The 21,509-nt window shown below is 64.1% G+C and overlaps 1 protein-coding gene across 3 annotated transcripts in view; it reads right to left on the minus strand.

Moving 5' to 3' along the window:
• Positions 1-9,285: 9,285 nt before the first annotated feature.
• Positions 9,286-21,509, minus strand: part of BICRA (BRD4 interacting chromatin remodeling complex associated protein) — a 41,479-nt gene continuing 29,255 nt past the window's right edge. For 2 of the 3 annotated variants that reach the window (XM_075446200.1, XM_075446199.1), the window contains 9 exons: positions 19,375-20,001; positions 18,261-18,444; positions 16,131-16,258; positions 15,510-15,635; positions 14,405-14,463; positions 13,831-13,979; positions 12,179-12,273; positions 10,866-10,968; positions 9,286-10,572 (listed from right to left, as the gene is read on the minus strand). In XM_075446200.1, coding sequence (XP_075302315.1) covers positions 9,413-10,572; positions 10,866-10,968; positions 12,179-12,273; positions 13,831-13,979; positions 14,405-14,463; positions 15,510-15,635; positions 16,131-16,258; positions 18,261-18,444; positions 19,375-20,001 — 2,631 coding nt within the window. In that variant the 3' untranslated portion in view covers positions 9,286-9,412. The remainder of the gene's footprint in view (positions 10,573-10,865; positions 10,969-12,178; positions 12,274-13,830; positions 13,980-14,404; positions 14,464-15,509; positions 15,636-16,130; positions 16,259-18,260; positions 18,445-19,374; positions 20,002-21,509) is intronic. The other variant, XM_075446201.1, reaches the window with a different exon arrangement.

Genomic DNA, 21,509 nt, shown 5'->3' on the forward strand with positions numbered 1-21,509 from the left:
TGGTCCCTCCCAGACCCCCCCAATCCCCCCTGAACCCCCTCTGACCCCCCCCGGAACCCCCCCGAACTCCTCCGGTTCCTCCCAGACCCCCCCAATCCTCCCCGGACCCCTCTGACCCCCCCCGAACCCCCCCGAACCCCTCCGGTCCCTCCCAGACCCCCCCCAATCCCCCCTCTGACCCCCCCGGAACCCCCCCGAACCCCTCCGGTCCCTTCCAGACCCCCCCAATCCCCTCTGAACCCCCCCGGAACCCCCCCGGAACCCCCCCGGACCTCCTTTGGATGGCCCTGGACCCCCTTTGACCCCCCCCCCCCCCCGGGACCCCCTGAACCCCCCCGGACCCCCCCTGAACCCTTCTGGACACCCGCTACCCCCCTGACCCCCCCCCCCCGAAAACTCCGCCCCCCCCGCCCCCCCTCTATCGCTCCCAGAGCCCCCCGATCCCCTCTGAGCCCCCCCCCGGGCACCCCCGAACCCCCTCGGACCCCCCCTGCAGCCCCCCTGACCCCCCCCCCCCCCCCCCGATTCGGAACCCCCCCGTGTCCGTGGGGCGGGGGGGGGGGGGTCTGTCCCTCCCAGCCCTGACGGCGACTTTCCGAGGCGGCGGGGGGGGGCGGGGGGGGGGGCAGGGCGGCTCCGGGGCCGCATTCCTGAGGCCTGGCTCATCCCCGACCCCCCCCGCGACCCCCCCCTGCCCACCAGACCCCGAGCAGGACCCTCCCCACCCCCCCCCCATTTGGGGGGTTCACCCAAAGCCCCCCCCAAATTCGGGAGATTCACCCCCAGCTCCCCCAGGTTTGGGGGATGAACCCCCCAAATTCGGGAGATTCACCCCCAGCTCCCCCAGGTTTGGGGGATTCACCCCCCCCCCCCCCAATTTGGGGGATTCGCCCCCCCACCCCTCCAAATTTGGGGGATTCACACCCAACCCCCCCCCAAATTGGGAGATTCAACCCCAAACTCCCCAAAATTTGGGGGACTCACCGCCCCCCCCCAAATTTGGCAGATTCACCCCCCGAATTTGGGGGATTCACCCAAAACCCTCAAAGTTGGGAGATTCACCCCCAAACCCCCCCAAATTCGGGGGATTCACCCCCCAAATTCGGGGGATTCACCCCCCAAATTCGGGACATTTACCCCTAAACCCCCCAAAATCAGGGGATTCACCCCCAAATTCGGGAGATTCACCCCCAACACCCCCTAATTCCAGAGATTCACCCCCAGCCCCCCCAAATTTGGGAGATTCACCCCTAACCCCCCCCCAAATTTGGAAGATCCACCTCGAACCCCCCCAAATTCGGGAGTTTAAACCCCCAAATTTGGGGGATTCACCCCCAAGCCCCCCAAATTTCAGAGAATCACCCCCCAAATTCGGGAGATTCACCCCTAACCCCTCCAAATTCGGGAGACTAAACCCCCAAATTTGGGAGATTCACCCCCAAACTCCCCAAATTTGGGAGATTCACCCCCAAACTTCCCCAAATTCCAGAGATTCACCCTCAACCCCCCCAAAATTCCGGAGATTCACCCCCAAACGCGGGAGATTTACCCCCCAACCCCCCCAAATTTGGGAGATTCACCCCCAAGCCCCCCAGATTGAGGAAAATCACCCCAAAAAGGGTGAAACCCAGAGCAGAGCCCCGACTTTGGGGGTCTTTGCTGCACCGGGCTCTGTCTGGGGGGGGGTCCCGGTCTGGGGGGGGGGGTTCTCAGTCCGGGGGGGGGTTCCCAGTCTGGGGGGGGTTCCTGGTCTGGGGGGGGGTTCCCAGTCTGGAGGGGGGTTCCCGGTCTTGGGGGGGTTTCCTGGTCTAGGGGGGGGTTCTCAGTCTGGGGGGGGGTTTCCCAGTCTGGGGGGGGGGTCCCGGTCGGGGGGGGGGGGTCCCAGTCTGGGGGGGGTTTCCCAGTCTGGGGGCAGTCTGGGGGGGGGTTCTCAGTCTGGGGGGTGGGTTCCTGGTTTGGGGGGGGGTTCCTGGTCTGGGGGGGGGGGGTTCCTGGTCTAGGGGGGGGGGTTCCCAGTCTGGGGGCAGTCTGGGGGGGGGTTCTGTCTGTGGGGGGGTTCTCAGTCCGGGGTGGGTTCTCAGTCTGGGGGGGGGGGTTCCCAGTCTGGGGAGGGGGTTCCTGGTCTGGGGGGGGCTTCCCAGTCTGGGGGGGGGTTCCCAGTCTGGGGGGGGGGTTCTCAGTCCGGGGGGGGGTTCTCGGTCTGGGGGGGGGTTCCCGGTCTGGGGGGGGGGTTCCCGGTCTAGGGGGGGGGTTCTCAGTCTGGGGGGGGGTTCCTGGTCTGGGGGGGGCTTCCCAGTCTGGGGGGGGGTTCCCAGTCTCGGGGGGGGGTTCTCAGTCCGGGGGGGGGTTCTCAGTCTGGGGGGGGGGTTCCTGGTCTGGGGGGGGCTTCCCAGTCTGGGGGTGGGGGTTCCCAGTCTGGGGGGGGTTCCTGGTCTGGGGGGGGTTTCCCAGTCTGGGGGCAGTCTGGGGGAGGGTTCTCAGTCTGGGGGGGGGTTCCCGGTCTGGGAGGGGGCTCCAGGTCTGGGGGTGTCCCCCCCCCCCAACTCACCGATTGAGGAAGGCGTTCCCGAAAGGGTTGAGCTTGCGGAAGGGCTTCTGGGGGTCGACGACCACGGCGTTGCCCGGCGTGACGCCTTCGGCCTCGCCGTGCATGATGGCGACGAAGGAGTCGGTGGTGGGCTCGGGCCCGACGCGGCTCCCCGGGATCTCCTGCTCCAGCAGGTACCGCAGGAACGTCGTCTTCCCGGTGGAATACTGCCCCACCACCAGCACCATGGGCTTGGTGTCGAAGTCGGCGTCTTCCAGCGCCGGCGAGTGGAAGTCGTGGAAGCGGTAAAACTCCTCCACCGGCAAGAGCTTGGCTCTGTAGAGGGTCTTGAGCCCCTCGGTGACGGTGCGGGCCGCCCCCGGGCTCTTCTTGGGGTGCTTGCGCAGCCAGCTGAACATCCCGGCGGCGAGCGGCGGGGGGCACGCGATGCCCCCCTGCCCGAAGCCGGCGCGCGGGGGGCTGGGGGACTGGCCCGGTTCAGCCGCAGAGCTGAGCCATGGGGCCCCCCCCCAAACCCAGCGCCGAGAAGCTGATTTCTGTTTTTTAGGGGGGTTTTGGCGGCGGGGGTTCCTCTGCCCGGGGGGGAAAAAGCCTGTTTTCCCCCCAAAAAATAACCGGAGAAACGCAGCGGTGGTGTCCCCCCCCCTCCCAACTTCGGAATTTTCTTCTCCTTTTTCCACTCGAAGCGGGAGGAAGACCCCTTCCCGGCGAGGCCGAAGGTCCCGCAGAACTGCGCGGGGGGCCGGAGGCGGCGGGGAGAAAAGGGCTGGGGGGGGGGGGGGGGGGGAATATATTACCATAAATTATTGGGCAAGGGGAGGGCGCGGAGGCCGCCGGGCGCGAAACGGAGCCATAAAAGAAAAAAAATTAATAAATTAATGAAGGGCGGCGGGGCCGGGCTGGGGAGGGCTCCCGAGAGCCGGCACCCGCGGGGCCCCGGCCCCAGAGCGCGCGGCGAAGCCCCCCCGAGACCCCCAGCCCCAGTTGTGGGTCAGGATCTGGGGGCCTGGGTCTCCTCCCCAAGCCCCCAGCCCCAGTTGTGGGTCAGGATTCGGGGTCTCCTCCCCGAGCCCCCAGCCCCACTCGTGGGTCAGGATTCGGGGTCTCCTCCCCGAGCCCCCGGCCCCACTCGTGGGTCAGGATTCGGGGTCTCCTCCCCGAGCCCCCGGCCCCACTCATGCGTCAGGATTCGGGGTCTCCTCCCCGAGCCCCCGGCCCCACTCGTGGGTCAGGATTCGGGGTCTCCTCCCCGAGCCCCCAGCCCCACTCGTGGGTCAGGATTCGGGGTCTCCTCCCCGAGCCCCCAGCCCCACTCATGGGTCAGGATCTGGGGCCTGGGTCTCCCCCTGAGCCCCCACATCGACTCCTGGGTGGGATCGGGGTCCCAGCTCATGTCCCCAAGCCCCTGGTCTTGCTCACAGGTCAGGATTTGGGGTCCCAGGTCCCCTCCCAAGCCCCCAGCCCTGCTCACGGGTGGGATCGGGGGTCCCGGGTCCACCCCCGAGCCCCCAGCCCTTCTCAGGAGTGCAATTGGGGGTCCTGGGTCTCCCCCACGCCCCCAGCCCCACTCACGGGTGGGATCAGGGTCCTGGGTCCCCCCCTGAGCCCCCAGCCCCGCTCACGGGTGGGATCAGGGTCCTGGGTCCCTCATGAGCCCCCAGCCCCACTCAGGGGTGGTATCAGGGGTCCCGGGTCTCCCCCAAAGCCCCCAGCCCCACTCACGGGGGGGATCGAGGTCCTGGGTCTCCCCCTGAGCCCCCAGGCCTGCTCATGGGTGGGATTGGGGTCCTGGGTTCCCACCGAGACCCCAGCCCCACTCAGGGGTGGAACTGGGGGTCCTGGGTTCCCCCTGAGCCCCCAGGCCTGCTCAGGAGTGGAATAGGGGGTCCCAGGTCTCCCCACAAGTCCCCAGCCCCGCTCAGGGGTGGGATCGGGGGTCCCCAGTTCTCCCTCCGAGCCCCCAGCCCCACTCACAGGTGGAATCGAGGTCCTGGGTCCCCCCTGAGCCCCCAGCCCCACTCAGGGGTGGTATCAGGGGTCCCGGGTCTCCCCCAAAGCCCCCAGCCCCACTCACGGCGGGGATCGAGGTCCTGGGTCCCCCCTGAGCCCCCAGCCCCACTCAGGGGTGGGATTGGGGTCCCAGGTCTCCCCCTGAGCCCCCAGCCCCGCTCAGGGGTGGGATTGGGGTCCCAGGTCTCCCCCTGAGCCCCCAGCCCCACTCACAGGTGGGATCGAGGTCCTGGGTCCCCCCTGAGCCCCCAGCCCCACTCACGGGTGGGATTGAGGTCCCCAGCCCTGCCCACAGGTGGGATCAGGGGTCCCAGTTCTCCCCGAGCCCCCAGCCCTGCTCATGGGTGGGATCGGCGTCTTGGGTTCCCCCTGAGCCCCCCAGACCCGCTCAGGGGTGGGATGGAGGTCCCGGGTCCCCCTCCAAGCCCCCAGCTTTGCTCATGGGTGGGATCGGGGTCCCCAACTCTGCCCACAGGTGGGATTGGGGTCCTGGGTCTCCCCCCGAGCCCCCAGCCCCGCTCAGGGGTGGGATTGGGGTCCTAGGTCCCCCCTGAGCCCCCAGCCCCGCTCAGGGGTGGGATTGGGGTCCCAGGTCTCCCCCTGAGCCCCCAGCCCCGCTCAGGGGTGGGATTGGGGTCCCAGGTCTCCCCCGAGCCCCCAGCCCTGCCCACAGGTGGGATCAGGGGTCCCAGGTCTCCCCCCGAGCCCCCAGCCCCGCTGACGGGTGGGCTCGGCGTCCCGGGGGGGGGAAGGACCCTCCGTCCCCTTTCGGCCCCCAGCCCCCCTCGAACTCACCCCGCGAGCATCGCTCCCCCCCGGGGCTCCAGGCGAGGTCGGGTGGGCGCCGGGGCTGCCGCGAGCGACGGGGACCAGCGAGGCGGGCGCGGTTTTGGAAAAGAAGAGCGGATTTAATTTACAGAGGAGTACTAAATGTACAGAATTCGTTAAAAAAATCCGTATCCACAATAAATACAGTACAAAAATTCTCTGATAGTACTATATTTCGTTGCCAAGTGTGGTACCGGCGGGGTGGGGGCCACGCTGGGGGGGGTCCTTTGTCCCTGTCACCGCTCCGGGGGTGAGGACAGGGTGGGATTTGGGGGGGCCCGGCCAGCTTTCACCTCCCCCCCCACTTAGGGACGGGGTTCAACCCCCCCAGCAGCAGCGTCCCCCCCCGGCCCCGAAACGTGGGTTGAAATGGGTGGGGGAGGGCCGACCCCCCCCTTCCTCGGCGCAACGCAAGATCCCAGCGGGCAAACCTGGATTTTGCTCCCTAAAATTGAGGGGGGGGGGCGGAGAGACCCCCTCCCCCCGTGCCGAAGGGCCTTTTTGGGGGAAATCTGGGTTTTCCGCCGGCTCCGTCTCGTGGGGGAAGGAAAAACCAGGAGCTAACGGTCCCGATCCACGCTTCCTCCTCGGGTTAAAAATAAACAATATTAGGACGCTAAACAACCCCCCCCCAAAGGATTTAATATACATTTTTATATATAAATATGTATATATAAAATAAAAAACGCCAAATCTTTCCGCCTGGGAAGCGCCGTCCCTTATTGCTGCGCCGCGCCGGGGCGGGGGGGTCCGGCCGCTCGGCCGCCGGGAAAAGAAATGAAAAAATTAAAAAATAAAGGGGAAAATTTAAAAAAAAAACCCCAAAAATCAGTTTTGTTCTGTTGGCGGGGGGGGAGCCCCCTCGGAGCCCCCCCAGCTCCCTCCTCTCGGGACAAATCCCGCTCCCCGCAAGCGGCCGCGCCAAGGCCTTGTTTTTTGGGGTGAGAAATGAGGGAAAGGGGAGCGGGGAAGCACGGCGGCTCCCTGAACCCCCCCCCCCCCCACTCCGTCGGGACATGGCGGAGGGGGGGGGGGCCACTTGGTGGTTTTTAATTTTTTCCTTGAGAAGGGGAGGAATAAAAACGGTCGGGAAGGGGCGGATGAGGCGTGAGCAAGCGCGGAGGAATGCCGGGGCGCGTTCGTTCCCAGGCTGGGGCGCGGGGGGGGGGGGGAACCAGATTTATGTCTCCTTGGAAAATAAATAAAAAAGGAAAAAAAAAAAAAAGAAAAAAATTAGAAGCAAAGGGGAGGGGAAAAAATAATAAAGAAGCCGAGGCCTGGCGCGCCTCCAGCCGCGCCACGCACGCGCCACGCCGCGGCGGGACGGAAAACTCCCGCTTCGGAGGGTTTTTATGGGATTATTATTATTTTTGGGGCTGTTTGCGGGGTTTTGGAGGAGGGGAAGGCGACGCCGGGCGCGAGGAAGGGTGTTTTCTGTTTCCCAGGGTGCTCTCCCCGCCCTGTTTACGCCGCCGAAGGCTGCGCGGAGGCTCGCGCCCGGCGCCGCGCGGGATCGCTTCGAGACGGGGGGGGGAAAAAACTGTCATCATCATCATCATCATCGTCATAAAACCCAACCCGGGACACGGCGGCGATCGGCGGCCCACCGCGGCGACCCCGCTGGGACCCTCTCCCCCTCCCAGGGCTCGGCCCTTCGCTCCGCCCCAAATCCGCAGCGTTTTGCCCCAAATCGGCACCGTTTGGCCCCAGATCTGCATCGTTCTGCCCCAGATCTGCATCGTTCTGCCCCAAATCTGCAGCGTTTTGCCCCAGATCCGCAGCGTTTTGCCCCAGATCCGCACCATTTTGCCCCAAATCCACGTTTTGCCCCAGACCCGCAGATTTTTGCCCCAAATCCGCACCGTTTTTGCCCCAAATCTGTGGCATTTTGCCCAAAATCTGCACCATTTTGCCCCAGATCCGAAGGTTTTTGCCCAAATCGCCGCTTTTTGCCCCAAATCCGCAGTTTGCCCCACATCCACAGCGTTTTGCCCCAAATCCGCACCATTTTGCCCCAAATCCATGTTTTGCCCCAGACCCGCAGCTTATTGCCCCAAATCCACACCGTTTTGCCCCAAATGCGCAGATTTTTGCCCCAAATCTGCACCGTTTTTGCCCCAAATCCACAGCTTTTTGCCTCAAATCCACAGCGTTTTGCCCCAGATTCGCACCGTTTTGCCCCAGATTGGCAGCTTTTTGCCCCAGATCCACACTCTTTTGCCCCACATCCACAGCATTTTGCCCCAAATCTGCACCATTTTGCCCCAAATCCACGTTTTGCCCCAGACCCGCAGCTTATTGCCCCAAATCCACACCATTTTGCCCCAAATCTGCAGATTTTTGCCCCAAATCCGCACTGTTTTTGCCCCAAATCCACAGCTTTTTGCCCCAGATCCACACCGTTTTGCCCCAGATTCGCATCGTTTTGCCCCAGATTCGCATCGTTTTGCCCCAGATTGGCAGCTTTTTGCCCTAAATCTCCACCATTTTGCCCCAAATCCACAGCATTTTGCCCCAGATCCACACCGTTTTGCCCCAGATTCGCACCGTTTTGCCCCAGATTCGCACCGTTTTGCCCCAAATCCACAGCTTTTTGCCCCAGATCCACACCGTTTTGCCCCAGATCCACACTCTTTTGCCCCACATCCACAGCATTTTGCCCCAAATCCACGTTTTGCCCCAGACCCGCAGCTTATTGCCCCAGATCCACACCGTTTTTGCCCCAAATCCACAGCTTTTTGCCTCAAATCCAGTGTTTTGCCCCAGATCCGCATCATTTTGCCCCAGATTGGCAGCTTTTTGCCCTAAATCTGCACCATTTTGCCCCAAATCCACAGCGTTTTACCCCAGATTCGCACCGTTTTGCCCCAGATCCACAGCATTTTGCCCCAGATCTGCACCGTTTTGCCCCAGATCCGCAGCTTTTTGCCCCAGATCCGCACCTTTTTGCCCCAAATCTCTCATTTTTCCCCAAATCCGCAGCATTTTGCCCCAAAGCCCCCCTCCCCGCAGCGCGGGGGCCGCCCCGACGCAGCTCTGCACCCCACCCCCGCCGACCACGTCCCCGCGGGCCCGACCGCACTCGAGCGTCGCGGTGAATTTATTCCCTCCGGAAGGAAAAATTGGGGGGGGGGGGGGGGGATATTAAACCCCCCCCTCCCCCCGGGATGTGGAGCGGGGCAAAACGCAGGGATAACGGGGCAGCTCCCGGCAGCCGGCAGAGCCCCCCCAGCCCGACAAAACGCTGATTTTTTTACGGAAGGGCGCTCTGGCGGCGTCCGACCGCTCTGATTTTTTTCTCCCTTTCCCAACCCCGGGACAAGTCGCCCTTCCCGGCGTTTCCCGGGTCACGGCGGACCCGGAGCCCCCTCCCCAGCCCCCTGCCCCGGGGAGGGGGGATTCGCTCCTCCTCCGGGCGCAGAACTCACTGCAAACTTCGCTTTTTCCTTTCGGCCGTTTGTGTTTCCTTGCTTTCCTCCTCTTTTCGCGCCGTTCCCCCCTCGCTGGCAGCCCGAGGCTCCCGAAGCCCGCGCGCGTGCTCTGAAATAACTTAAAAAGCATCAATTTTACCCCCCGGGGCAACGACTCCAGAGTCCTCTTTGGCCTCCGGCCGGTGCGATTCCGACCCACTCCGGGCTGGGAGCGGGATCGGGGAGGGGGCGGGGGGGAAAGAGAGAGCAGACCGCTCAGATATTCGTATTAGCAATTTGTTACAGAATCTAAATTACACAGCCGACCCCTCCCCCCCCCTCTCCGGGGCGCGTCGGCCGCGCGGATCGGGGCCTTCGGCCTCCGCTCGCGCTTTACAACCCCCGAACCTCCCCCCCCACCCTTTGCCGTGCGACGAAGACCGGGGCGAAGCGGGTTTCCCCCCCTCCCAGACCCGGCTCGGCGGGTCTCTGGGGTGGAACCGCCGCGGGGGGTCAACCGCATCCAACCAGCCAAGAGCTTCCTCCTCGTCCTCCTCCTCCTCCTCCTCGGGTCCTCGCTCAGCATCCCGCCGCCGCCGCCGCGTTTGGTTCGCTGTTATCTGTTCAACGTCCTCGCTCCAAGGCCGCCGTTGTGACTGGGGGCAAGGTAGGCGTCCGTGCGGTGGGCGGGCGAGGAGAAGGGCGAGGAGGAGGAGTTGTAGGAGGAGGAAGGCGTCCGGACGTTCTGCCCCCCGGCCTGAGGTTGCTGCAGGTTGAGGATGCTGTCGATGGCGCTCTGGAGGTGTTCGTTGAGGGAGTCGTCCTGGGGGCTGTCGCTGGAGAAGCTGGCGTTGTCCACCTCGAAGGATTCCGACTTCCGGCGCTTGGCCGGGGGCAGCGGCACCTCCCAGGCGAGCTCCGAGCCCGAGCCTTGGTCGGGGGGCTCCGGTTTGATCATCCCGCGGTAAAACTCGTCCTCCACCTCCGCAAGCTCCTTCATAAGGCCACCGGTGGCATCGCCGGCCTTCGGCGCGGCCGGGCCGTCCTGCAGGACCAGCGAGCGGGCGTCGCTCCTGTTGAAGAAGAGGAGCTTGGAGCTCTCCTCCGGCCGGTTCTTCTCCGCCGAGGGGTTGTCCCGGCTCTTGTGGGAGGTGATCACGCCCCGGGCCGCGTCCTCCTGCCCGGCGCCGGGGGGTTTGTCGGTTTTCGGGGCGCTCCCCTTGGCGTCGGCGGGTTTCTCGGCCACGAAGGCGTCGACGTTCTCCCGGTAGGTCTTGCGGAGCGGGAGGCGGCAGTAGGTCACGGCGGGTTTCTTCTCGGTGGGAGCCGAGCTCACGTGGTCCACGGTGCCGTTCATCTGCCCGGCGGCGGCGGCGGTGCCGGCGGCGTGCGCGTCGGGGCCTTTGATGACGCGGCACGCGGCGGGCGGCTGGTGCACGGGGTCCAGGGCGGTGTTGTGGACCACCTTGCTGAGCCCGGCCTCCTGCTTGATCTTCAGCTTCAGCCCGATGCGGCTGCGCGCCTCGTAGGTCTTGATGGGGGGCTTGCTCCGCGAGGGCAGGGCGTCCTCGTCCCCGTCCAGCGCCGGGGACGCCTTGGCCCAGGTGACCGACGGGGACCCCCCGCTGTGCTTGATCACCAGCTTGGTGGGGTGCAGCGGGGCGGCCGGCGGCGCCGGGGGGGCTTTCGGACCCTCGGGGGCCGGCGCCGCGCCGGAGGCCGGGGCCGCGGCGGAGGAGAGGCTCTGCGAGCGGGACGACGAGGAGACGTACTCGTCTGGAAGGGAAACACCACGGGTTTGTTTAAATTTTAAAAAAATCAGCGTTACGACGACGTTCTCGCCCAATATCTCCGGTGTAAATTTGCTGGGGGGGATTTTTTTCTGCCCCCTCCTCCCCTCACAGCCCCTCGTTCCCCTCGAGAGCTCCCGCTTCTGACGGAGCTTCAGCCCTTCTCGTCTCGCCGTCGCCCTGCCCCGAGCGCCGCGGGGCGCGCAAGCCGAGGAAGAGGAGGAAGAGCCCGAGACCCGAGCGTGCGGCTGCAAACCACCCAAAGAGCTGGTGTCCCACCTGGCTTCTCCTTGGCCAGCTGCTTGTCGAGCGCCAGCATGGTCTTCTCCTCCTGTATGAACATGCGGTCGATCATCACCATCTCCGCGGAAGGGCTGACCCTCTGCAGGTGAGGAAGAGAGCGGAGGAGGGAGAGGAGGGGAGAGGGACGGGGAGGAAGAGCGGCTGCCGTTAACACGTCACCGCCGGAACACGCTCCATCCGGTCTCCTTCCAGATTTTCCCCTTTCCCGGTCAGTTAAACACCAACGGCTTGCAGAGACCGGCCGGGAGGGGAAAGCTCTCCCATTCCCACACAAATCCAGGCAGGGACCAGTTCAAACCCAGTCAGGGAGGGGAAAGCTTTCCCATTCCCACACAAATCCAGGCAGGGACCAGTTCAAACCCATTCAGGGAGGGGAAAGCTTTCCCATTCCCACACAAATCCAGGCAGGGACCAGTTCAAACCCATTCAGGGACGGGAAAGCTTTCCCATTCCCACACAAATCCAGGCAGGGACCAGTTCAAACCCATTCAGGGAGGGGAAAGCTTTCCCATTCCCACACAAATCCAGGCAGGGACCAGTTCAAACCCATTCAGGGAGGGGAAAGCTTTCCCATTCCCACACAAATCCAGGCAGGGACCAGTTCAAACCCATTCAGGGAGGGGAAAGCTTTCCCATTCCCACACAAATCCAGGCAGGGACCAGTTCAAACCCATTCAGGGAGGGGAAAGCTTTCCCATTCCCACACAAATCCAGGCAGGGACCAGTTCAAACCCATTCAGGGACGGGAAAGCTTTCCCATTCCCACACAAATCCAGGCAGGGACCAGTTCAAACCCATTCAGGGAGGGGAAAGCTTTCCCATTCCCACACAAATCCAGGCAGGGACCAGTTCAAACCCATTCAGGGAGGGGAAAGCTTTCCCATTCCCACACAAATCCAGGCAGGGACCAGTTCAAACCCATTCAGGGAGGGGAAAGCTTTCCCATTCCCACACAAATCCAGGCAGAGACCAGTTCAAACCCATTCAGGGAGGGGAAAGCTTTCCCATTCCCACACAAATCCAGGCAGAGACCAGTTCAAACCCAGTCAGGGAGGGGAAAGCTTTCCCATTCCCACACAAATCCAGGCAGGGACCAGTTCAAACCCATTCAGGGAGGGCAAAGCTCTCCCATCTCCACACAAACCCAGGGGCTGAGCCCCCCAGTCCCCCCGTGGCAGGACACAGCCCACACCGGTGCCGACCTCGAACCCGGACGGGCGCGGATGGGCCCGAGCCGCCCGCGCTGGAGCAGGAACGGCGAGACGGGAGGGGGCCAGCACCGGACTCACCCGAGACTCCTCCAGCAGCAGCAGCCGGTACTTGTTGAGCATCGCTTGTGTGCGCTTCAGCAGCTGCGCAGACACCACTTCAAACTCCTCGTCCACTGCGAGGAAGAGGAGGGTGGGGGAGGAAAGAAAAGTTCGCGTCAAACGCAGGTACAGGGAGAAAACGAAGTTCGTGTCGTGGGGCAAGCGCAGATACGGGGTCGGTGGCTCTTTATCGCTCCCTTTTTCAGCGGACTCGCTCGGGGGAGACCCTGGAAAAAGGGGGCTGTGGAATTTTTAATTGCTGTGATTGTTCCCAAGCTGCTAAGGCCTGTTTTACCGACCCCTCAAGTCAACCAGGAGCCAGCAGCGTGCCCTGGGTGCCCAGAAGGCCGATGGGATCCTGGGGTGCATCACGAGGAGTGTGGGCAGCAGGGCGAGGGAGGTTCTCCTCCCCCTCTGCCCTGCCCTGGGGAGGTCCCATCTGGAGTCCTGGGTCCAGCTCTGGGCTCCTCAGTTCAAGAATGACGAGGAGCTACTGGAGAGAGTCCAGTGCTGGGCTCCCCAGTTCCAGAACGATGAGGAGCTAATGGAGAGAGTCCAGTGCTGGGCTCCCCAGTTCAAGAACGATGAGGAGCTACTGGAGAGAGTCCAGTTTGGGGCTCCCCAGTTCAAGAACGGTGAGGAGCTACTGGGGAGAGCCCAGTTTGGGGCTCCCCAGTTCAAGAACGGTGAGGAGCTACTGGAGAGAGTCCAGTGCTGGGCTCCCCAGTTCAAGAACGATGAGGAGCTACTGGAGAGAGCCCAGTGCTGGGCTCCCCAGTTCAGGAACGATGAGGAGCTACTGGAGAGAGTCCAGTGCTGGGCTCCCCATTTCAAGAACGATGAGGAGCTACTGGAGAGAGCCCAGTGCTGGGCTCCCCAGTTCAAGAACGACGAGGAGCTACTGGAGAGAGTCCAGTGCTGGGCTCCCCAGTTCAAGAAAGATGAGGAGCTACTGGAGAGAGCCCAGCACAGGGCTACGAGGATGAGGAGGGCACTGGAGCATCTCTGCTCCGAGGAGAGGCTGAGGGAGCTGGGCTTGTTCAGCCTGGAGAAGAGAAGGCTGAGAGGGGACCTTAGAAATGCCGATAAATCTCTGCAGGGGGGGGTCAGGAGGATGGGGCCAGACTCTTCCCAGTGGTGCCCAGCGACAGGACAAGGGGCAACGGGCACAAACTGGGGCAGAGGAAGCTCCAGCTGAACCCGAGGAAGAACTTCTTCCCTCTGAGGGTGCCGGAGCCCTGGCCCAGGCTGCCCAGGGAGGCTGTGGAGTCTCCTTCTCTGGAGATATTCCAGCCCCCCTGGCCGCGGTGCTGTGCCCCCTGCTCTGGGTGACCCTGCTTGGGCAGGGGGCTGGGCTGGGGGACCCCAGAGGTCCCTGCCAACCCCGCCATGCCGGGACTCTGTGATTCTGTGCAGTGACTGTGACAGAACCTGAACGGAGCTTTGACCTGTTCCAGGACAGAAAGCCTGCAGAACTTCAAACCGATCACGCTGGGGATTTCCGTTTGGATTTCTAGAGTGAAGCCCTAGAGACTTTCTCCGTTTTTTCACCACTAAAAACCTCCGTTTTGTTCGAGCTGGACCCCCGCGGCCACGCGGGCGCGGAGCGGCGTGCCCTGGCAAGGCCGTACCTTTGCGGTAGTCGTGCGCGGAGGGCAGCACCCCCTGGTAGACGTGGTAGGGCAGGAGCCGCTGCACGGCGTCGTCGAAGGAGCGGAACGAGCTCTTGTAGTCGGGATGCAGCACCGCGCCCTGGTGCTTGTGCAGCTGCTCCAGGAAGCTGCGAGGGAGGAGAACCATCGAATCGGGAAGGTTGGGAAAGACCTCTAAGATCCAGGAGTCCAACCATCAACCCATCACCACCCTGCCCGCTAAACCACGGCCCGAGGCGCCACGTCTACGCGGCTTTTGAACCCCTCCAGCGATGGGGACTCCACCGCCTCCCGGGGCAGCCAGGTCCAACGCTTCACCGCTCTTCCCAGTAAAGAATTTTTCCCGAATATCCGATCTGAACCTCCCCTGACGTGACCTGAGGCCATTAACGGGCGCAGAGGGTGAGCTGTCGAAGGGATCTGGCACGCAGAATTCCCCGTCCCCAGCGCTAACGGCACCGCGCGGGCGAAGGGGCCGGGGAAATACCGACGGCAGCGAGCGGAGCCGCCGCAGCGCGGCGTTCCCTGCCGGTTTGACTCCTGGTGCACTCACCAGGCCTCCTTGCTGGGCTGTAGTGTCGGGGCTTTCTTCAGACCGAGCTTGCTGTCGTACTGGTGGGAGAAGAAAGGACAGGGGTGAGCGGGGAGGGGGTCGAGCCCGCGCCGGACCGAGACGCGCGAGGGGAATTCGTCCTCTTTGGAGGGAAGCGAGGTGGAGGAGAGAAAATGCAGAGACTGGCAGCTGCTCTAGGGAGAAAGAGAAAGATGATGTCCCCGATCGAGTCCAAGCTGTCCCTGCTCCAGTCCAAGCTGTCCCTGATCAAGTCAAAGCTGTCCCTGATCGAGTCCAAGCTGTCCCTGATCGAGTCAAAGCTGTCCCTGATCGAGTCAAAGCTGTCCCTGATCGAGTCCAAGCTGTCCCTGATCGAGTCAAAGCTGTCCCTGCTCCAGTCGAAGCTGTCCCTGATCGAGTCAAAGCTGTCCCTGATCGAGTCCAAGCTGTCCCTGATCGAGTCCAAGCTGTCCCTGATCGAGTCCAAGCTGTCCCTGCTTGAGTCCAAGCTGTCCCTGATCGAGTCCAAGCTGTCCCTGCTCGAGTCCAAGCTGTCCCTGATCGAGCCCAACCTGTCCCTGCTCGAGTCGAAGCTGTCCCCGATCGAGTCCAAGCTGTCCCTGCTCCAGTCCAAGCTGTCCCTGCTCCAGTCCAAGCTGTCCCTGCTCGAGCTGAAGCCGTCCCCGATGGCCTTTACAAGTCCCTTCTAAGCCAAACCATTCCGTGATTGTACCAAACTGATTTAGATTTTGGGCAAAAAGGAGAAAGCGCGGCTTCCTGCGGATTGCAAGGACGGAGGAAGGCTTCTCCTCGCTTTGCCCAAACAGCTTTTGGTCTATTTATATTATATATAAATAAAAGCACGCCCTAACATCTATAAAATTTATATATAATACTATAAAAATTGGTATACAGACACCAAACATCCCAATATATACAGACCAAACAGACCCAAATCTGCTCTGCTTCTCCTCCGGCGCATTCCGAGTCCCCACGCTGCGCGCCCACCTCGCTTCTCCCACCGGCAAAGCCCCCCGCCGCCCCGTCCCCGCGAGGAAGGGCTCTCCGCCACGCTCTTCCTCGCCAAGCCCCGGCGCGAGCTCACCAGCTGCGGGCTCTGCACGGGGACCGAGGGCACGAGCTGCGGCAAACCCTTCCCGACGACCTGGATCTGCAGGGGACCCTTCGCCAGGCTGAGGCCCGAGACGGAGCTGATCACGCCAGGCTTGGTCTGCGGGAGAAGCGACACGAAAACCGCGCTGTTGCGAGCCCCGGCGTGATTTCCCCAGGCCAGGATCAACCGCCGGCACGCGCCTGCCAAGGCGACGCTCGGCGGTGGAAGAGCTCGCAGGCTACCCAAGCCTAAGAGGTATTTTGGCATCAAACCAGAATTATTCTCGTTTGGACTTCCAAAAATCTACATTAACAGCCCTGACCGCTCGTTAAATCATCGCTAAGCAACTGATTCTCCTAAAGAGGGGGAACAACAAAGCCCCCCCCCCCCTCCCCAAAAGCCTCACTAACAGTGGTGGGAACGGTTGATTTCGTATCATCTCTCGAGGTTCACAGCGCTTTAAAAGTGGAAAATTTTCTGGAAAGAAATGCTTTTCGGAAATCAGCTCTGCCTTTTTGATAAAACGGAGGAGAACGCTGGCGGATTCGTTTACTCTCAAGGTGGAAAACTTCGAAACAGGACAGAAACCCACACAAAACGCTTCCTCCTCACCTGAACGGGCTGCTGAATGGCGAGCGGCGTTCCTCCCTTCCCCTGGGCCGCGGCGCCTTTCCCGGCAGTGAGCGGCGCGGGGACGCTGGAGAAGGTCTTGCTCTCTGCAGGAACCGGGGCGGTAATACCTAGCCAACGTGAAACAGAATGGGGGCTTCACGTCAAAGTTCGAGCCTTGGATAATAAATAACGAGGGCCTGGGTTCCCCTGGCACATTTCATCCCCAAGGACCGAGCTTTACCAAAAAAAATAAACCAAGCGTGAAGAGAAACCACCACCCTTTTCTCGCAGGCGAAGCATCGCTTCGGCAGCTCCGCTTTCCCTAAGCGAGGGCGACGCGATGCTCGTGCACAGCGACGCTTCTGTGCCGCGGTGCTCGTGGTGTGGGGTGCTCGTGGTGTGGGGTGCTCGTGGCGTGGGGTGCTCGTGGTGTGGGATGCTCGTGGTGTGGGGTGCTCGTGGTGTGGGGTGCTCGTGGTGTGGGGTGCTTGTGTGCTGGGACGTCCGTGTGCCGGGATGCTCGTGGTGTGGGGTGCTCGTGGTGTGGGGTGCTCGTGGTGTGGGGTGCTTGTGTGCTGGGACGTCCGTGTGCCAGGATGCTCGTGGTGTGGGGTGCTCGTGGTGTGGGGTGCTTGTGGTGTGGGATGCCCGTGTGCCGGGGCATCCATCTGCCCGGATGCTCGTGGTGTGAGATGCCCGTGTGCCAGGATGCTCGTGGTGTGGGATGCTCGTGGTGTGGGATGCTCGTGGTGTGGGGTGCTTGTGTGCTGGGACGTCCGTGTGCCGGGATGCTCGTGGTGTGGGGTGCTCGTGGTGTGGGGTGCCCGTGTGCTGGGACGTCCGTGTGCCCGGATGCTCGTGGTGTGGGGTGCTCGTGGTGTGGGGTGCTCGTGGTGTGGGGTGCCTGTGTGCTGGGACATCCGTGTGCCCGGAAGGTCGTGGTGTGGGGTGCTTGTGGTGTGGGGTGTCCGTGTGCCAGGACGTCCGTGTGCCCAGATGCTCGTTGTGTGGGGTGCTCGTGGTGTGGGGTGCCCGTGTGCTGGGACGTCTGCGTGCCCAGATGCTCGTGGTCTGGGATGCTTGCGGTGTGGGGTGCCCGGATGCTCGTGGTGTGGGACGCCCGTGTGCCAGCACGCTTGTGTTTTGGGATGCTCATGGTCTGGACGCTCATGGTTTGGGATGCCCGTGGTCTTTTTTTTTGTGCTTTGGGATGCTCGTGGTTTGGGATGCCTGGATACCAGGACATTCTTGGTTTGGGATGCCCGTGTGCCCGCACGCTCGTGGTCTGGGATGTTCGTGGTCTGGGATGCCCATGTGCCACAACGCTCACGGTTTGGGATGCCCATCATCTGGGATGCCCGTGTGCCGGGACACTCGTGGCCTGGGACGCCTGTATACCACGACACTTGTGGTTTGGGACGCCCCTGTGCCACGACACTCGTGGTTTGGGACACCCATGTGCCACGACACTCGTGGTTTGGGATGCCCGTGTGCCGGGATGCCCGTGTGCCGGGACGCTCGTGGTTTGGGATGCCCCTGTGCCACGACACTCGTGGTTTGGGACGCCCCTGTGCCACGACACTCGTGGTTTGGGACGCCCCTGTGCCACGACACTCGTGGTTTGGGACGCCCCTGTGCCACGACACTCGTGGTTTGGGACACCCATGTGCCACGACACTCGTGGTTTGGGATGCCCGTGTGCCGGGATGCCCGTGTGCCGGGACGCTCGTGGTTTGGGATGCCCCTGTGCCACGACACTCGTGGTTTGGGACGCCCCTGTGCCACGACACTCGTGGTTTGGGACGCCCCTGTGCCACGACACTCGTGGTTTGGGACACCCATGTGCCACGACACTCGTGGTTTGGGATGCCTGTGTGCCGGGATGCCCGTGTGCCGGGACGCTCGTGGTTTGGGATGCCCCTGTGCCACGACACTCATGCTCTGGGACACCCATGTGCCACGACACTCGTGGTTTGGGATGCCCACGTGCCAGAACGCCCACGGTTCGGGATGCCTGGGTGCCAGGATGCCCTCCCTGTGTTTCGGGCCGCCCGTGTGCCGGGACACTCGCGCTTTAGGACGCCCTCCCGTGTTTTTCCCCGCCCGGGAGCCGAAGTCAACGTCACGAACCTGCGGTGGAAGGCGGGAGGGCAGCGGGCGCGTGGCTGTGTGCCGGTGCCGGCGTCGGCGTTGCCGGCTGGCCCTGGCCGCTCACCAGGACGGAGGAGGACGGGCTGCTGAACTGGCCGAGCGCGGGGGAAGCCTGGCTGGTGGGAGGCTGCTGCTTCGTTTGCAGGATGATCCCCTGCGGCACCTGCAAGGGATAAAAACAGAGAAAAAAAAAAACAAACAAACCCAGGAGGTGAAAAAGCGCCCCGAATCCACGGCTTCTGAGTCCGCGAGTCGCACCGATTCGGCGCGAGCGCTGCGGGAGGGAGGGGACCGCTCGCTGCGCCGGCGCTGGGAGACCGACGCAGAGCAGCGCCGGCGGGGCGCCAGCCGAGCTGCCCCCGTCCAGCCCCGGGCCCAAACCGCGGCAACGGGCCCCACGCGCTCGCAGGAAGCCCGCGGGGTCCTCGGAGGGGGGGCTGGCTCGAAGCTAACGCGCAGCTCAATAAAACCGAGCTCAAGCGCTGCCCTTCCCACCCCGTTCCTCTCCTCTCTCTCCTCTCCCCCCCCACCGAAGTGAATATAAAATAAACAGCGGCGGTTTAATTTTAAAAGCCGTTTTTTTCTGGTACTCGGCCGGGAAGACCCCGATGTCCCCTCCACCAGCGAGGCATCGCGGATTCCCTGCGCTTCCCCCCGGGCGCCCCGCAGCCCCCAGACCACGAGCTCCGGCGGGACGCGGCCCCGGCCCGGCCGGGTCTCGGGGGTGCTGGTCACCGCGGAACGGGGCGCGCTTTCACCCCCGCCGCGGCGAACGCCTCCTCCTCGCCTCGTTCACCAACACGCGAGCGGCGCTCGCGGAAGGCGCTCAGCTCCGCGCGTGCATTCCCGCGACGACAGGCGGCAGAGCCAGGCGTAACCCCCGCCCCGGGCACCCCAAAACCCCCCCTCCAACGACGCCGAGGACGCGGCGCCCGGTTCAGCCCTACGGCAAAACCCCCACCACCCCCGGGAGGAACCAGCCGGGTTCGGCTCCCGATTTTTCCGTTAATCCCTCGGCTCCCCGACGCCGGGAGGCCGGCGGCCACGTTTTGCCACGCCGCCCGGCGTCAGGCCCTCGACGCTGCTCATTTACCTGCTGGAACCTGTCCAGTATTTGCTTCTGCTGAGGAGTGGGATTGGGGATGGCCGGGAGGGTTTGGAATTGGCTCGGGATCATCGGGAAGCTCCTCGGCTGCTCCGCGGTTAGGTGGAGAGCGTGGGTGGGAGTGGGAGGTTTGATCTGACCCTGGGTTGGGAACTGGAGCTGGAAGTGGGGGGAGTGGGCGTGCTGGAGCTCCGTCGGCGCCGGGAGCTGGACCTGGAGCTGCGCCGGCGGCGGGGCGGCTTCGGCCTGCGCCGAGGGCGGCTGGAAGGGGGGCTGGGAGGGGGGGCGCAGGGGGTGCTGCCCCCCGCCCAGGGGGGACGAGGCCAGCTGGTTCTGGATGACGTAGAGTCCGGGCACGGGGGCCTGCGGGGTGCAGGAGCGGGAGAGCGGCTCCGAGGGGGGCCGGGAGAGGGTCTGCGGCTGGGACGGAGGACGCGAGTGGGGCCGGGAGGGGGGCCGGGAGAGGGGCTGGGGCTGGGAGGGGGGCCGGGAGGGGTGCGGGGACTGCATTTGGGAGAGGTGGGCGGCCGGGAGCTGCGGGCTCTCCCCCAGGGGAGGATGAGGTAGCGAAGGGGACGGGGAGGCTCCAGGGAGCTTCTGCTGCCCTGCGGGTAACTGAAACAGAGAAGGAAAGAGGAAGAAGTTAGTCGAAGCTCAGGAAGGAGCCCTGCCCTCGAAAGCACCCGCGGGACGACGAAGAGCACGCACCGCTCTGAAAGCGGCTCGCGGCGCGTCCCTGCCTCCTGCCCTAACGAAGCCCCGGGACAACGAGCTCCAGCCCTCGGCCTGCTCTGCCCTAGCACCCTCCCTACGTGGCCTGGGTGTCGGTGCTGGGGGTGCCAGGGGCGGGGATCGGACCTCCCCGGCCCCGAGCGTTGCTTTCGCAGCGTTTTTGGGGGGTCAGGACAAGGTAAAATGGCAGAAGGGCATCGAGCCCGGCTTGGCTGGCGCTGCCGAAAGCAGCTCCGCGCCGCGGCCGTGTCTGCCGAAGCGGGGACCCCCAGCCTCCCCCCCCCAGGCCAGGGAAGAAGCGTTTTCTACTTTTCTTCCCCAAAACCACCCTTAGCCCTGCCCTCGGGAGCGGCTGCAGGGACGCTTGGCCGTATCCCACCTTCTCTTCCCACCGCAGCCGGTGCAACGCTGAGGCTGCTGCTCCCCCGGGGAAGGGGCCCGGCGGCCATCGGCTCCCCGGAGCCGGCCGGGGGCTAACGAGGACGGCCCTAACGACCCTCGCCGCTGGAAGTGCCCCGCTATTTCGATTTCTGGGGAGAGATTCGCCCCGGGAGCTGCGCCCTCCCTCCGCCTCTGAATCGCCCTTCTGCTTAACAGCGATCGTAGCGCTTCGTAACTCCCGGAAAGGTGCAGAATTGGGGGAAAAAAGAGAAATAAAACGCCTGGGAGGGACCAAAATGCAGCGGACAGCGGCGTGCGAGCGTGAAGGAGGAGGAGGAGGAGAAGCAACGCGGGGCGGCAGCAGCTTTCAGGGTTAGTGAGGGCCTGCAGGCAAGCGAGCGGGAGCAGCCGGAGCTGGGAGAGCAGACGGACGGACAGAGGGACGGACGGCGGGGGAGGGAGGGGACCCCCGCAGCCCCCCGACTCGGGCCGCGGCTGTCAGCTGTGGGTTTGGGGTGTAAGGGCTCAACCCCGCTGCCCTGCCAACGGCCAGCCCGGCAGCTCGCCTTCGCCGAGCGATAAATTACCGGAGCCCAATTAATCCCGGCGCCGGGAGCATCCCGCCGGGCTCGGGGCACCTCTCCCCTCTCCCTTCCGCCGAGGGGAGCGGAGCAAACCTGGCTGCTTCGCCTCGAAAACAAAACCCCCAGGCTCCCACCACCCCCCGAGCAGATCCCGCCGGGGAAACCGGGCCGGAGGGAGAGCGTGGCGGCTTCGGAGGTGAAAAATAAAAACGCCGGGAGACGTCTGCCGCGGGTTTTCCCGCCGGCAGCTCGGTTTCCCGCGCGCGGCGACGCGCCCGGGGCACGTTCGGCAGCGGCGAGGCGTGCGGGTCCAACCCCACGCTCCTCCCGGCACCGGCGGCGGCCCCAGAGCGCGGCCGCTCTCGCTCCGGCCGCGGCGCCGGCACGGCCGGCGAGGGGTAGAGCTCTCTGGAGCTGGGAGAGGGA

This window comes from Opisthocomus hoazin, chromosome 39, assembly GCF_030867145.1.
Source record: "Opisthocomus hoazin isolate bOpiHoa1 chromosome 39, bOpiHoa1.hap1, whole genome shotgun sequence".
In the NCBI taxonomy this organism is placed as follows: domain Eukaryota; kingdom Metazoa; phylum Chordata; class Aves; order Opisthocomiformes; family Opisthocomidae; genus Opisthocomus; species Opisthocomus hoazin.